Here is a 15,977-nt window from a genome sequence, read left to right as displayed (position 1 = left end):
CGCACGGTCAAGGAGGTCTGCAAGGACTACAAGGAGATAGATGTCCAGGTGCTACTTGCCCAGTGCAACCCGTCAGTGAGGAGTTCCCTGATCCGAGGAGAATTCTTCAAAGAGGGGGAGGAACACCTTCTCTTCCACAGTGTGCACCAGGCTGTGGACTTTGCATTGGGTGCACACAGGCACAGTGGGAACAGCATTTCTAGGAACTAATGGTAGAAAGGCAGCAAGTTGAAAAAAAGCCTGGGAAAAAATGGCTGTGGGTGTGTACATCTATGCAATGCATATACACTCTGATGAAAAGAAGCAGGGTGATTGTTAACACACTGGTGCAGTCTGTTTAATGCTTTTACATTTGCCTACTGGGTATAATGATGCAATAGATGGTACTGAATGAAGACGGTTTTTAACTTGATTATGGCCAATCTGTGAATCTAGGAGTTTTAATATGGTTGTTCATCTCATTTCTCCTCTCTCTTGAACTTCCCATGTCTCAGTTCCCCTTTGAGAGTTGATTGTCAACACTGAAGTCTTTATTGCAACCCTGTCTCCATGGATGGGATGGGATTTTGAAGTAGTCTGGGCCTCCTGTCCAACCAAATAGTGTGAGGCAGCTCACTTCTCATCTCTTGTTCTGACATTGCTTTTCCATCTCACCATGCCCTTATGTTTTTTAAGGAGTGGCTGACAGGGACTGTTAGTCTGGTCCTTACTGTGGAGTGATTGGTTGGTGACTTTGTAACCTCCCTCAATTTAAGACAAAAAAATCCAAACATGCATGAGAAGGTCTTAAAGAATAGCTTCTAACCACAGATCACCTCCAGAGACTTTTTAATTGTCTCCTGAGAGCCTAATGCAGCCAGACTACAGGGACATGGTTCTTTCATTTGTGCACAGGCCTTTGTGCCATGAAAGTTTGTGTCTTAGCTTGGTATTTTTTTAGAATTATTTTTATATCAGACAATTTAGAAGTCTTATGGTCACTCTTTTGCTTTCCTAATATTTAGGAGCTCTTTAGAATTACAGACATTAGATATGCAAAATCTCTAATTACTGAGTTTCAACAGAAAACAGTCCCTTACAGCCAGTTTGATGTGCCAAGCAGACAATCACATGCACCAAGATGAAAAGTGCCAAATAGCTCATCTGACATCTGTCCAAATTTGTCCATGTCACACAGACTTCAATGAAACCTGCATTCACACATGACCAGAGACCCTTTATACATGCTCTGTTGTAGACTATATGTAGTGGGGATGGACACTACATGTCCATTTATTTCCCATGATGGGAAATACAACCATTAGAAAAGGAGCCAGATAATTCTTTGCTAAGTGTTACTTTTTCTAGCTTAGTATAGATAAAGCTTTGTACTTTGATTTTGAATGATGGAGAGCAGTGGAGAGTGCCTGTTCTTCATGCTAAAATACAGGCACCAGGTAGGAAGAGATTCTCTTTTCTTACACCAATACAATTATGAAGGCAGAATTGAGAGATGAACAGCTTTTGCTGAGTACTAGCTATACATAGCACACAGTGCATCCTTGGAGTTGGTAGTTGCTCCCAGGTGTTTACAGTCTGGATTGTGTGTTCTTCACAGCTTTTAAAAGGGAAGAGGTGTTGTGTACAGTTAATATTCTCATCCTTAATAATTCAAAAAACAATCAGGAGTACAAAAAAAAAGATACAATGCAATATGAATCATGAGGTGTTTTCTAAGTAGAAACGTGTTTTGAGTTTAGGATTGTGTTCTTTTTTCTTTTTCCTGAGCTAGGACCAGCAGCTATTCCCTTTTTACTGTGAAAGCTGAAACATCACATATCATGTCACTCTAGGAGCTGGGACCTCAAGAGAAGAACTTGATGGCAGAAAGATGAGTTCTGGGATCTGGCAACCTTTATATTTTACCTGAACTTACATTTTTTAGGTCATTATAGCAGTGTGTAGAAATATGGGGAGAGGAAGAGTGTGGCTGTAGCCTGTGTTGAAAAAGGAGCACATAAGTTTTTACATGTGTTATATGTTCTAGAATTGGCATTGTAAAGGAAACAAGACTCCAAGTAGCAGGGAAAATGCTAAAGTATTCAAAAAACACATTTGCTTTTCTTTCTCAGCCTTAAGGCATGCTTGTACCAGGAAATGAATCCCAGATAAGTTCTGCTGACTTTGTTTCTTTTCTGCAGTAACCTCTTGCATGAACTTCTGTATTCTGGGCTAAAAATCCTTTCTGCAACTTGGATAATAATAATTACTGAATTAGCATTACCAGAGTGAATTAGCCTAAGCTGTATAAAAGCAGTGAGTGGGATTCACACCTACACAGGGAGTGAGTGCAGGATGGAAATGATGTTTTAACTCCTCACCTTACCTGTTTTGCATTGAGTTCCTATTCAGAACCCTTGGGTTGGTGTTGAGACAGTTGGCACACCTGTGGCAGCTTGGGAAGGCTTGTCACCCTGGATTGGGCCTGACTTGTCACTACAGAGGCTTGTGCCTGGCCACCAAGGGGCTGGCTGCTGGCAGGGAGTGGAGCAGACCTATGCAGCTGCACTCGGTGGCAGCTTGGCTGAGTCCCTGTAAAGCACAATTTGTTCATGTTACCAGAAAGCCTAGAACCCTGAACAAAAGCCTCAATGCTGATTTTAAGTAATATTTTTCAAGAGAGCAAGAGCAGTGCTAGAAGCAGTGGCTTCTTCTCGAAGTCCTTGTGAAAAATCACACCACAGCAAACAATTAGCATTGAATGTTGTCATTGCAAATGTTCCTGCCTACCCACAGCTGACTTGTTCTCACCCCTTTGGCCCTCAGCTGAGAGGGAGAGGAGGAATGAGCAGTCAGGCATGAGATTTCCTCTGAGTCACATCAGCCATGGGTGGGATAGAAGTAAAGGAAGAATTATGCTGAGTGAGTTTTTCTTCTTTACACTCACAACTCCTCTATCCTGTGGTCTTTCTGTGCTGCTCAGGTGGAGATTTTTTTGACCTGTGACCATGCACAGGTTTGTGTAGCCAGAGTCTTAACTGAGAAGAGGAAAACAGCAATAATGAATTTATTATTTTTTTCCACATCTGTTTCTACCTGTGCCAGGAAGGGAATAATTGCAATGTTACTTCCAAGGGGATCATACTCCCCACAGGTAGCAGGATGCATATTTGTAGCTCCTGGGCATTAATTTACATAAAAGCATGATAAAACAGCCATAAATTGATTTTCAAGTAATGAATTTAGATTACAGCTAAAAGGGATAGTGATTTATGTTCAGCTAAAGCACATTGTATTTGGCCTCAGTGCTGTTTGTGCAGCTATGACTGGCAATATAACCTGCAAATTCCATTCCAAGTAAAACACAAGGAACTGTATTAAAATGCAACAGCTAAAGCAGCCAGCCAACCAAAAGAGCAACTTTTTATATTCTTATTTAAGAGGCAGTCTGGGGGTCATAGTGTTAATAACTGTTTTAATGCATGCAGCCCTGGTTAAAAGGGAATGGAAACAATTGCTATTTGCCAGAGAGTCCAGTATAATAGAAAGTCCTTTGAAATTAACCAAAGATTAGAGCTTATCGTAGCTGGAATTTCTTAGAGTGGGTTTTCCCAGCTGTTTTCTTCTTAGGCATAGAATAATTTTCTTAACAGAGACATGAATATGATTTAAGCCTACTAGCAAGAAGCATGCTTTGCTGGAATGTTTACAGACCCTTTTGAAGCAGTCTGATTCCACCTTTAGGAAGCAGAGAATGCTGATGGAAAATTATTTCCCTAAATTTGTTTTATAAAGAAATTTCATGTCTATGCATATGTGTATGTATATATGTGTGTGTACATATTTATATGCCCTTTGCTGCTGTATGATGGATGCAGCAGCTATTTTTATATATATCCAGTTACACTCTTGTGATACTCCTGTTTCTGTCCTGGACAGGGCTCCTCTGCCTTCTGCTGTTATAGATGAATAGTGGAATATGTGTAAGATTTGGTAAAGGGAAGTCTGCTGCACCCACTGCCTTCTAGCTCTCTCTTATTCTTGTCTTGCAGCTTAATTTGCCATCTGTAGGAAGAAGGAATATCAGAATGGTTGGATTTGGGCTTATGCCTCTCTGCAAAACAGGGACATTCATCCCAGATGCAACCTGCAGTACCTCACACCAGACTGGAAGGTGGTTATAAATCAGTTGATCTGTTTCCAAATGTACTAATCAGCAATTATCAGTCTAAATGAAGAACTAAGAGATCATTAGCACATGCATTAATGACAACAGCATGGCATTATGGAAATTAACACTGTCTCAGCTATAGTAAAGACTCCTGGAAATGTCTTCAGTAGTCTCCTGCTAAATGCCAGGCTCTTCTCACATTCATTGCTGCTGTAGATCCTAGTTACAGTTCCTCATAATGTGGCAGTTGCACGAATAATTGTTTCACTTCTGTGTGTGTTTTGGCATGGAAACAATTTTCAGTCCACTACATAAAACAGAGCAAGGTTCTGCACTAGGGTACATGGTACTAATTTTTGGATTTATGACATTGCCAACCTTTGTCTTGTGTGTTCTAGTGATCCTGATTTCCTTGTAAACCACTGCAGCTCCAGTTGCTCCTCTAATACCCTGTGAGATTCACCTCTCCACCCCCTGTACTTTTTTCTGTGTTTTGCTATATGACATTGCATATGATTGACTGTAAATAGAACCCCTGCCTTTGTGTATGTTGCTGTTATGTGTGACCTGCTACTCCAGTTTCATGCCAGATCTTTGGATAAGGCTCCTGAACAGGGAGTGTCAAACAGCCCTGAAGCCCCACCTGGGGCTGGGAGAAAGGGGCCTGTGGGCAGCTGGCAGGGGAGCACCACTGTGCATGTCCCCATGGGAACATGCTGGAGCCTTAGCCTGGTGTGGGGCTGAATGAGGGTCTGTGTAGCTGCAGGAGTGATGGTGCCTCCCGGGAACGATGGATTAACCTGGAAGTGTCTTTATTGCAAGGCTGCTGTGACACTGAAAGTGCCTTTCTCTATAATGAGTGTAATAACACAGGGCCTAATTCCTGCCTGGTGCTGCTGCAGGAACTGCTGTCCCAAGCTGTGTATATATCAGGGATTTCTGTTTTCATGCTTATTTGTTTTTATCTAATTTTGATCTAAGTCTGCACGTGGCTGTCCCAGCCAGGGCAGCAGAGCTTCCACGGGTGCTGGGCTCCTTCCCTGTCAGGCTGCAGTGATGAATGGAAAGATTCTCTCTCTTTGGGGAAAAAAAAAGCAGCTGTTCCTTCATCTTTACTTGCTTCTGCTGGCATATGCCAGGAGACATGAAATCCTCTGCTGGTGGGTCTGATGTGCAGAGGTGAGGTACTGCAGGCAGGAGACCATCCTGGCTGCTGCACCAGGGTTTTAGCTGGTTGATGCCCAACCACCTTGTGCTGAGGTCAGCTGTGAACTCTGCCTGAGCCAAGTCCTACATCTAGATTTCACCTGCTGGGGTCCAGTCTTTCTTTGGTCAGTCTTCCCTTGAGAAGAGCAGCAAAATGCACATCATCTTGGGTCCAGTTCCTTGAATTTTTCACCCACAGGCTGTGCTGACTTGCTCTTCACCACAGTGAGCTACCTGCTATCATCTCCACTGCTGCTGGTGCCAGGACCTCTTGAGCAGGTTGAAGTCAGGCCATCCATGTGTCTCTTACAGAAATGGTGCAGGAACAGCCATGCTGGTCCTCCAGTGGGCACACAGGCTGGCACAGAGCTCACCTGGGCTTGGTATTGACCTTAACCTCCTTGTGCGCCCATCATAGTGATGAGTAGGGCTGGGCTGCTGGTCTAGAAGGTCACAGAAACTGGAAGAAGAGGAAACCCTTTGAGTTGAGGGTGAAACTCTTCAGGCAAGTTCTTTGTCCCAGGGCATTATCTTCTGTTGTGCTTTTTTTTTAATGCTTTGGAAATGTGATTAAATGATCCGGGTGACTGACATTTTAATTTTGTTTTATAAACATGGCAAAGCTAATGAAGCTGTGGGGGCAGGTGGCAGTCATCACTTCCTTCTACCATAAAGGGTGCTTTGTATCTCTAGCTTATTTTTCTTTATGTCTGATTTTTTACTTAAGTAATATTTTATTTTTTTTATATTTGAAATGTACTTGAAACATGGTTGAAGAGAGGGAAAGCCTCACTTTTTCTGGTAAGCACATGATGCTTTGAGTTCGTCAGACTCTTGAGTCCCTGACAATCATCTCTGGTACCTTGGTATGTTGTGGGGTGTGATTTTTAAATTATTTTAAATTCAGAATAATTTTAGATATTTGTGAAATAATATTTTGCAGAATAACCAAAATGGCAAATTTTGCCTGGAGTACCTTTTTTTCAAGTTGGAGAATCAGCTTAACCAAACAGGGCCTCAGGAATGGGATAGATCCCATTGGTCAGCTGACCTAAACAGTTTACAAAACGGTTTGAATAAGATGTGGAAAAGTTGCATAGTGTGTGTAAAACTTGCCTTACTTCTTACTGTGACTTATCTGTGCAGTAAAAATTGGGTATAACATTTCCTCCAGGTGGAACTTAAAGGTGCTGTGGGATGACTTGCTCCATGGCATCAGTCCATGCTGGGTGTGTGTTTGCTGATGTGGATCTTGCCTTGTGTCCAGCCTGGGGAGGATGTGTTGCCATCAGCTCCCCGATGGGTGCTGAGCTCCCCAACCAAACCTTTGTGATGGGAGTTGTGTTTTGTCAGTGTCTGTCCTGTGATCAGCCATGGGATGTAGCCTCTATGTTGTTGTCTCTCCTTTACACTGTCTCTGTTAGATCTGTATCAGTTATTGTTTTTAAATGCTAATGTGCCTTATTGTCATTGTAGATGATTTGTTAGCACAAGGATTTTCTTATCAAATATGGTAAAATCTCTGTGATTTCTTTATTACAATTAAAAGATGATATTTATGTGTTGGGTTTTTTTCTGTTGTCAGACACATGCTTGGTATCTTAGGTATACATGCTAAGAAGAAAAGCCACCCACCTTTGAGCAGTGAGTCCCCAGGCCCCACAGTGAGCCCTGAACCCCCAGCACCCCTCTCTGGCACCGTGTGGCACTCACAGAGGCACCCAGGGAAGATCCTGCTGCTGCCACCCAGGGTACTGACCTGGGCTGTCACCTCCAGCTGTTTGGGGTGCTCTGCACCAGCAGGCTGTGGTTTGCCTGGTGCTCAATGCCAAGTGCTCAGTGGTGCAGGGAGGGGACATGTTGGCTGCTGGTGAGCAGCACCCTCCTGTGGGCCACCTCCCAGTGCTAGAGGTGCAAGACATGACAGATTTGGTCAGATTTGGTGCTCCTTGTACTTTACAGGATGTGTAGTTGTAGCACATGGTATTACCTACTCAGCCTTACCAAACTGCTGCTATGTGTTTCAGTGTTACTTGGCATATCAGGTTGTATGACTTGGTCAGGTTATGGCCAGTAAGAGCCAGAGCAAAAAATTGGAGCAGCTTGGTACAGTTCCAGGCAGCTACTGTGAGCATTAACTCTGCATGCATGTCCTTGAATTATGCAAAAGGCTTCTTGATCCAGCACGGCTCAGCTTTTACCTGAGGAGCCCTTTTACCTTAGGAGACCTCAGGCACATGCTGTAATTTTTGTATGGCTGCCAGCAGATTGGTACCTTGTAGGCAACACATACAGGTCAGCATGGGCTGAAGGCCAGTTCAGTATGAAATAGAAATGTGTTTCCCCATTTTAATTCCACTGTATTCATCTGTAATCAATATAATCTGTTGACAGAGCCATTATGGCATTTTCATTTACTAGCTTGATAACTTGGAAAAAGAGTCACAAGCAGTGGGCAGTTCTCACTGAGGGAAAAATATGAAAAACAGCAGCAAAGTGCTGCAAAATTTGGCAAGGAAATAATTTTACCATCCTTATATAAATGGGGCATGTCCCACAAATCCTCTAACTGATGTACTCGGAGATGCTTTGTTTTCCTGTTTTCCAGGAGTGCTGAGGGAAGGACTTGTAGCAGGGCGTCAGTCCTGTCCTCTAGCTGTGTATGGCCTCTGCAGCCAAAGATGCTCTTCCACATCCTTTTAGATCTGCTGCCCCTCCACTGAGTCTCTCTCCAAGTGCTCCATCTTAATGTCTTTCAAAATACACTGGGAAACATTCCTTGCATGTCTGCCTGCATGGATAATTGCTGGGAGTGAGCAGTAGCTTAAATACTTGCTCTTTTTAATTATTTGCTTGTAGGTCCCTTGGTCCCTCTCAGACTTCAGGGTGGTGTGACCACATTGCCATGTGCAGTCACGGGGTGAGTGACACTTGTGGCCTCACAGTGTTTATGCCTGGAGAGACCTTTATCCTTGCCTTGCATGCTCTGCTGTGACCCCTGCATGTTGGCATAAACTGCCCTGCAAAACTAACAGGAGGCTGCAAAAACTGTTCTGTTTTCTGGGATGACCTAGTGTACTGCTGCCATGCTTTCTGGTGTTACCTCTTTCAGAAATATGAAGAATTGCTTTTCCAATAAACCACGGGAGAGGTTCTGTTCAGCTTTTTTGTCCTCAGGTGTTTTTGTTGCATTTTGCCATATGTCAGCAGTGGGACTGGTTCTGGGCTTGTCTCCTTTTCCTTGTTTTTCTCTTAAAAAAAATAAAATAAAATAAGTTTTTCAGATGTCTACATATTGAAAATTAATTTCCAAGTGGAACTGAACCAGCAACCACCCAAACCCACTGTTAAGTCCCAGATCTGAAGGGAAGGAAAAGCATCTCTCTCACATACCTGCCATCATTACCTGGCTCATTTGCCTTTTTATTTTTTCTTCAAGTGGCATGTGATGCAGGTAGCTGTGGGGCAGTGGGGTGCAGCTGTATGCTGAGCTAGCCTGGCCCATCTATGGAACCAAGACATATGGGATGTTACCCAAGAGGCTTCCAGAAGCCAAATAGTTATGAGTGTATTTACAAGCCTTAAAGCAAATAAAAAATCCTTGTGCTGTGCAGTTAGCTCTGTTCCAAAGAAAACTGGAGATGCCAGTTTGTACGGTTGAACACAAGTGATGCATTGACACAGCAGCAGAGAACTGGAATTCATTGCACTTACCCATTGCAAAATGTCTGGGTAACAATCACAGACCTCGACGCTTTTTCTGCTTTAGGATAGGAAACTGAACTAGCCCCACCACTGGGTGTCCCTTGTACCTGCAGCTTGGGTTTCCACTGCTCTGTTTCTAGCTGCCTGCAACGGCTGTTGCATGGATGGATGTTATATTGCTTACATACCGTATCATAAATGAAAAATTTTGCTTCTATTAAAAGCAGAGGGTGCCATGTAACTGGCAGGCAAGGACCTGTCTATGCTGGCATTGTTCAAGCTGATACTGTAGGTCCAACTCAGCCCTGCCCAGAACGGAGCTGAACAGTGAAGTGAGTTGTTAGTGGCAATAAAGAACAATCCCTGAAGATGCATTTGGAAACAAACAGTTTCAGCAGTTAACTTGTAGTGACCTTGCATTTGGAAGGCAGCACAGCCTTAGCCAACTCAAGGTCACACCAAGTTCTGTTGTGGGTTTCTTTTTTTAAGCTCACTGCTGTGAATTTTCTAGATCAAATGGGAAATGTTTGTAGTGTCCACCCTGGCCTGACCTCAAATAGGAAAAGTGATTTCAGAGATGTACACAGTGTTCAGTGTCAGCAGGTATGTTCTTGTATCCTCTCTACCAGGACTGCCAGGATGGAGAATGTAAAATGGCCTCTCCTCAGTGCCCGTAGCCTGAATTTCCAGCACAGAGAGGACCAGGCAGAAACTGCCCTTTCAAAGAGGGTAGCACAGAGAACCAAACACATGGGAAGCCAGCTGGGACCAGGAGCTCAAGAATGTAATTGCAGGGAAAGTATGGAATATTGTGAAGTATACCAAAGCAACTGGGAATTGGTACACAGGGGGGAAATACTGTAGGTAAGGCCTCAGACTTAATTGAAAGGATAATCACATTTGCCAAGGGTGGCAGGGGAGGCATGGAGAAAGAAGGAATGGAAAACTGAATTGCTCACAGATGCCTGTGAGAGATCAAAGAGCGTGGCTTTATCGAGACTTACCAAGCTATGTCAGGTGGTAAAGGAAATCATAACAAACAAAAGAGTTCCAATATGTGTAAGTGAAGATGGAAGTTGGAAGGAAAAGCAGCAGGAGACAGGGAAGGCAGGGTGGAGGTTAAAGGTACATAGATACTGTCACAAACAGAAAAAGAGCCTTGTCCCATTTTCATAGTGGACAGATCAGAGATCCAGACCTGGAAATGAATGCTTTCTAAGTAAGATAAAAACCCAAAGATTAACTGTGCTCAGATGTGTTTTATCCCAAGCAACAAGCTGACTTAAAAGACCAGCCTGGCCAGCTCTTCAGTGACTGAATTTCAAGATGAAGAAAATCATACAGAAAATGGAAATTTGGGTCATTTGCTAAGAAAGAAGATGGAAAAGGAAAATGAGTAAGTGGAGACAATATCAGACAGACCAAGACACGAAATGAGCTATAGCTAGGAAGGATTATAAAATGTATGAAGGGATCATCTTTTAAGGACAAGAGCAATGACAAGGCTAAGGAAAGATACAGTCTTACTGAAAGAAGGAAAAGGGAAGGGGGAACTAGGACCAGATGGAAATACATGAGCTGTGAAGGAATGGCAGAGAAAAGAGAGTTCATATAAATAGATAAATACATTAAGCAGCTGTCTCTTCTACCATGTGCTCTCATTTTTTTCCTGCTGCCACAGAGCACTGATGTTTCTTATTTATTTACTTCTAATTACTGAGATACAGACTTTCACTGATGAGATAAATGTAACTTAGGATGCTGCTCTTCCCCTCCTCTTCCCTCAGGCTGTCTCCCCAGCACCTAAATCAAAGCTTCATGAAAATGTCATCCCTCCATACCCCACATCATCTCTCCAACTGTTGTGGACTCTCAGCCCCTCCCCAAGCCCGGAACACAGGCAGTGTCAGGAGCAGAAGCAGGGACAAAGCTGCCTGACTGTCAGGCATTGGTCCTGCTCTATGGGGCAGTGACACATCCAGCAAAATCTTGGAGATGAGTTCAGTGGAAAAGAGCTGGAAAAGAAAGAGTGGAGAACAATGTGAGCCAGAGTGTGTGCTGAGAGGTCTGATACAGGCTGTTGGCATGGATCACAAGGGCAAAGCTGTTACAGCTGGTGTTTATGAGGCTGCTACTTCAATTCTGGATGATGAGGCATTACCCTTTTTCCTGGCTACTAATGCAATTGTTCACCTTTACCTACAAAAGAAATGCAGTGCTGCACTTTATCGACTCGTGCTTCCTTCAGCACAGCAGAAGTTATTTGTGCTGTGGTCTCTAAAAGGTACGTGCAAAATGTGGATTGGGCAGATTTGACATGTATTGGGTTCTTGTGTCTGCCTGGAAATAACCTGTGTCATCACACCTTTGCTGTCTGTGCAGATGGAAACCTGAGCAGAGAAGCCCAGCAGGACTCAGGTGATGATGCTCCCTCTCCCAGGGAGGCACACTCAGGAAGATTTCTTTGCATCCTTCTTGTTTAGCAAACACATCTCCAGATGCCAACAATACTGTTACCTGGCAGGACCAATTCTTTAAACCCCTTCAATCATTCTTAATGGTCAGAACAAGTTTTCATCAATAATACTCTCCCAGAAAGATGTTTGTTTTCAAAACACAGCTCTGTTTGGTGGGGGCACCATTTTCATAGCAAGATAAAAGGGCTGATCACTTGGCTGAGTAACTCACATCTCTTCCCAAGGGAAGCTGCACATGGTCCAGGAGGAAGGCAAGGGAAAGAGGTTTGCAGTTCTTAGCCTTGTGCTTTCTCTGTGCACTGTGAGGTGAGGAGACAAGTCTGTCCACAGGGAAGAAGCTCCAGGTAGTGGGAACACCCAGTGTGCCCCTCTGCAGCAAGAGGTAAGAGATTTGGCTTGGGATAGTTGATGTGAAATAGACCCACAGGTCAGGGAATGGGACTTCTCATGATGCCAGTTCAATTTCTGAGCTGCAGCCACTCTAGGTTTCCTCTCAGGAGAATTTTTTCTCTGTCAGTTTTGACAAAAAGGTACGTTTTATTGCAGCTGCATTTTGACTGAAAAACTTGGAGTATCTCTAGAAAGTCTGTGTTACTTAACCAGTCTGAAAAGGCAGGATGCTTTGCATTCTGCAGAGAGGAGCCCCTGTGATGGGCCTGTTTGCTGCAAGCCAGCAATGTCATTTCAGTTTTTGAAATGTTAAAGGAAAACTTAGGTTACAAATTACCTCCTGTACCCACGTGTTACATTCCTGAAGCATCACTTAGAATAGCTCAACATTTTAAAAATATTTTCTGCTTAAGTGGAAGTGTCAGCAAGACATGCAGGTGTCCTGAGGAAGTTTCAGTGAAATAATTCTGTCTCATCTCACCCCATCCTGCTGCTCTGCTTCAGAGCAAGAGGTGTGTTAGGAAGGAGCAGAGGGGTCTCTGCAGCTCTGTCCCTGATGTGGGCAGCTGTGCCAGCGTGAGTGCAGCTTAAATCATGGTCTCAGGGTTGTGGTTAATCGGGTTCAGAAGTGAAAAGAAATCAACTAGTACCACAGGAAGATGCTTTTCTGCTTGATTTTTAAAAATATATCCATGCAAATGGCATGAGCCCTGCAGTTAAGCAAAGCATATGATGTATGTGACTGCAACACCTCATGGCTGCCTGTTCTTCCACCTTAGCAATCCTGGTGCAATGGAGGACATGTCAAGTCAGACATCAGGATGGGGAAAAGATGTAATGAACTCCCCAACACCAGAAGAGAGTCCTGCCAATTTTATACATGTCAGACTGGAGGAGTATGAGCCCTCGGACTTCAGCACGAAGGACCTCATCCTAAAGAAAGCCAGAGAGGTGTGCACATGCAGTCATCAAACCATCATCACCTTCTTCTGTCAGCTGTTCCCAGTGCTGGACTGGCTTCCCCGTTACAATGTCAAGACACAGTTGCTTGGGGATGTCATATCTGGGCTCCTGGTGGGGATAGTTGCCATCCCTCAGTCCATCTCCTACTCCCTCTTAGCCAACCAGGAACCCATCTACGGAATCTACACCAACTTCTTCTGCAATATCATCTACACGACCATGGCCACTTCGCGCCATAACTCCGTGGGCTCCTTCGGTGTCCTGTGCCTGATGATTGGTCAGTCCGTGAACCGGCACCTCCAGCTCGCAGGGTACAGTGAGGACAACACGGGCTCTTCTCTGGTGGGCAACGCCAGCTCCTCCAGTAACGGGACGGGTGCCTGTGACAGGAGCTGCTATGCCATCACTGTGGCCCTTTCCTTAAGCTTTCTGGTTGGTCTTTACCAGGTACAAATGTTCACTGCTTTGCTGTTTCCTCTCTGTCCTTTCCTTGCTAGGAACTCTGAGCTGAAGATCCCTGAGCGCCAGTCTTGGTTCAGACTTACAAGTCATGAGAAACTTTTCCTGATGTGATTAGACCCTGACGTCCTTGAATCAATAGTAGTGATTTAGGAACCCCCAAACACAGCTGAATGCAGGGGGTTGTTTCTGCTCACGTGACAAGCCAGGTCCTTGGATGTGTCTGAAACATGCTTAGGATCAGACACAGCAAAGCAGAAGAAACTGTGAACAACCTTCCCACCACCCAGCCCTAGAGCTGGGCTGACCTCTGGTGTGGGATAGAGTAGATTTTGGCAAGAAAAGCCCTTAAGAACCCTGCCGTCAGCAGGGGCTCCTTCAAAGGCCATGCTCCCTGGCAATGTCCCCACTGCCTAGGCCTGTCACTGAACAGCTTCAGGCTCATTCCCCAGGACAACTCAAATGCAGTGCATCACATGGGTTTCGTGGCTCTGAGGGGCTCTCACAGCTGCTGTGATGTGGCTGCTGCTGGAGCTTCCCATGGCAACTGTGCCCTTATTGCTTGTAAGCAGACAGTGGCAGAGACCTTGTAGGCTTCTTTACATGGCATCTCTAGCCACAGACCAATGCTATAGGTAGGTCTCTTTAGTTTTTCATACCCCAGATTAACTACTGAAGACAAAGCCCTGTGCCTCACACTGAATGCTCAGCAGACAGAACAGCCAGAGCTGCTAGAGTGGAAGCAAACTGACATAAACTTCCAGCCACCTCTTCCCAGCTCTTCTTATCAATGCTGAAGGTATGGCTCTCTTGCTTTTCAGATCCTGCTGGGAGTTTTACAGCTGGGCTTTGTGGCTGTCTACCTGTCAGAACCTCTCCTCAGTGGCTTTGTGACTGGCTCCAGCCTCACCATTATCACCTCCCAGATGAAGTATCTCCTGGGACTGAAAATCCCTCGTCATGAAGGGGTAGGATCCTTCATCCTGACGTGGGTTGACCTTTTCAGATACATCCAGAATTCCAACATCTGTGACCTGGTCACCAGCCTAGTTGCTTTGGCCATCATAGTGCCTGTCAAAGAGATCAATGACTGGTACAAAGATAAGATGAAGGCCCCATTCCCCATAGAGCTGCTGCTGGTCATTTTAGCCACAGTAATATCTTACTACTTCAATTTTGAAGAGCGATACAAGTCTGCTGTTTGTGGGGAAATCCCCACTGGTTTCAGAAAACCCACTTTGCCAGATATAAACCTGTTCTCCAGCCTGGCAGTTGATGCTCTGCCCATTGCTGTTATTGGCTTTGCCATGACCGTCTCCCTGGCAGAAATCTTTGGCAAAAAGCATGGCTACACTGTCCGTGCCAACCAAGAGATGATTGCCATTGGCATGTGCAACCTGATCCCTTCTTTCTTCTACTGCTTTGCCAGCTCTGCAGCCCTGACCAAGACTCTGCTAAAGGAGTCCACGGGGACCCAGACCCAGGTCTCTAGCCTGGTCACCTCCCTGGTGCTGCTGCTGGTGCTGCTGTGGATTGCCCCGCTCTTCTACTCGCTGCAGACCTCCATCCTGGGGGTGGTCACCATTGCCAACCTGCGGGGGGGGCTGAGGAAGTTCCGTGACACCCCCCGTATGTGGCAGCTCAGCAAGCTGGACACGGTGGTGTGGTGGACCACCATGCTGTCCTCCACACTGATCACCACGGAGATTGGGCTCCTCGTGGGCGTCTGCTTCGCTCTGCTCTGCATCATCTTCCGCACGCAGAGACCCAGGGCCACGCTCCTGGGCAAGGTCAGCAACACAGAAATCTACGAGGACCAGTCCACTTACAAGCAGCTCAGCAGTATCGCCAACATCAAAATCTTTCGCTTCGAGTCATCCCTCTACTATGTCAACAAGGACTATTTCAAGACTGTTCTCTACCAGAAAACTGGGGTAAACCCTCCCCTGCTGGCTGCTGAGCACCAAAGGATGGAGGCCCAGGCAAATGCAGACACAGCCAACAGGAAGGGCTTTTTTGGCACCAGGTTTGACTGCCTGAAACATGGCAAGAAAAGGGCTGAGAAGCCTCCAGCAGATACCTGTCCTCCCTCCATGGATATGCACACCTTAATTCTTGACTGCGGGGCAATGCAGTTCATTGATACTGTGGGTCTCTCTGCACTAAAAGAGACACATCGTGACTACAAGGAGGTTGGTGTCCAGGTGCTCCTGGCCAACTGCAACCCTTCCATCCGTCACCGGCTCCGGGAGGGAGGCTGGGCTGGTGAGACAGGCAGTGCTGGTCAGCTGGCTTTCCACAGTGTCCACGATGCAGTGCAGTTTGCTGAACGGTGGTACCATGTGCAGCAGGAGGAGAGCAAGGAGAAAAAAGATGCTGTCCTGGACTCCAAAGACCTGAGCTTCCAGGTGTCTTTGTAGACCTGTGTGTGAGATGTGGTTTCTAAAGGGGATGGGGTCGGTGTGTTCTTGAGAGCAGTTTTAATCCTTGTGCATGCAAAAAATAATTCAATGCACTGTCAGCAGCAGGCATGGGGCAAAAAGGATTGGGGGATTTCAGGAGAGACTGCAGGCAGGTAAATGACTCGAGAGGCACTTCAAGGTCTGTCCTGCCGGTAAAGAGCCTCT

General features: G+C 45.3%; 2 protein-coding genes across 2 annotated transcripts in view; both read left to right on the top strand.

Moving 5' to 3' along the window:
• Positions 1 to 210, top strand: part of SLC26A2 (solute carrier family 26 (anion exchanger), member 2) — a 4,473-nt gene extending 4,263 nt beyond the window's left edge. The window contains 1 exon segment of the mRNA XM_010001963.1: positions 1 to 210. This exon segment is cut by the window's left edge and continues 3 nt beyond it. Coding sequence (XP_010000265.1) covers positions 1 to 210 — 210 coding nt within the window.
• Positions 211 to 12,765: 12,555 nt separating this feature from the next.
• LOC104392631 (sulfate transporter-like) lies at positions 12,766 to 15,770 on the top strand. The gene is made up of 2 exons (XM_010002060.1): positions 12,766 to 13,338; positions 14,172 to 15,770. The coding sequence occupies exons 1-2, from the start codon at positions 12,766 to 12,768 to the stop codon at positions 15,768 to 15,770; spliced, it is 2,172 nt and encodes a 723-aa protein (XP_010000362.1).
• The last annotated feature ends 207 nt before the right edge of the window (positions 15,771 to 15,977 follow it).

The sequence above is a fragment of the Chaetura pelagica genome, unplaced genomic scaffold, assembly GCF_000747805.2.
Source record: "Chaetura pelagica isolate M959 unplaced genomic scaffold, ChaPel_1.0 scaffold356, whole genome shotgun sequence".
In the NCBI taxonomy this organism is placed as follows: domain Eukaryota; kingdom Metazoa; phylum Chordata; class Aves; order Apodiformes; family Apodidae; genus Chaetura; species Chaetura pelagica.
Note: the sequence above shows the minus strand (reverse complement) of the source record. Positions and strands in the feature narration are given on the sequence as shown.

Excerpts from the sequence above, each read along its gene's own strand:
- LOC104392631 (XM_010002060.1), top strand. The coding sequence starts at position 12,766 with ATGAACTCCCCAACACCAGAAGAGAGTCCTGCCAATTTTATACATGTC. Across the intron at positions 13,339-14,171 it reads TTCTGGTTGGTCTTTACCAG|ATCCTGCTGGGAGTTTTACA; the intron begins GTACAAATGTTC and ends CTTGCTTTTCAG.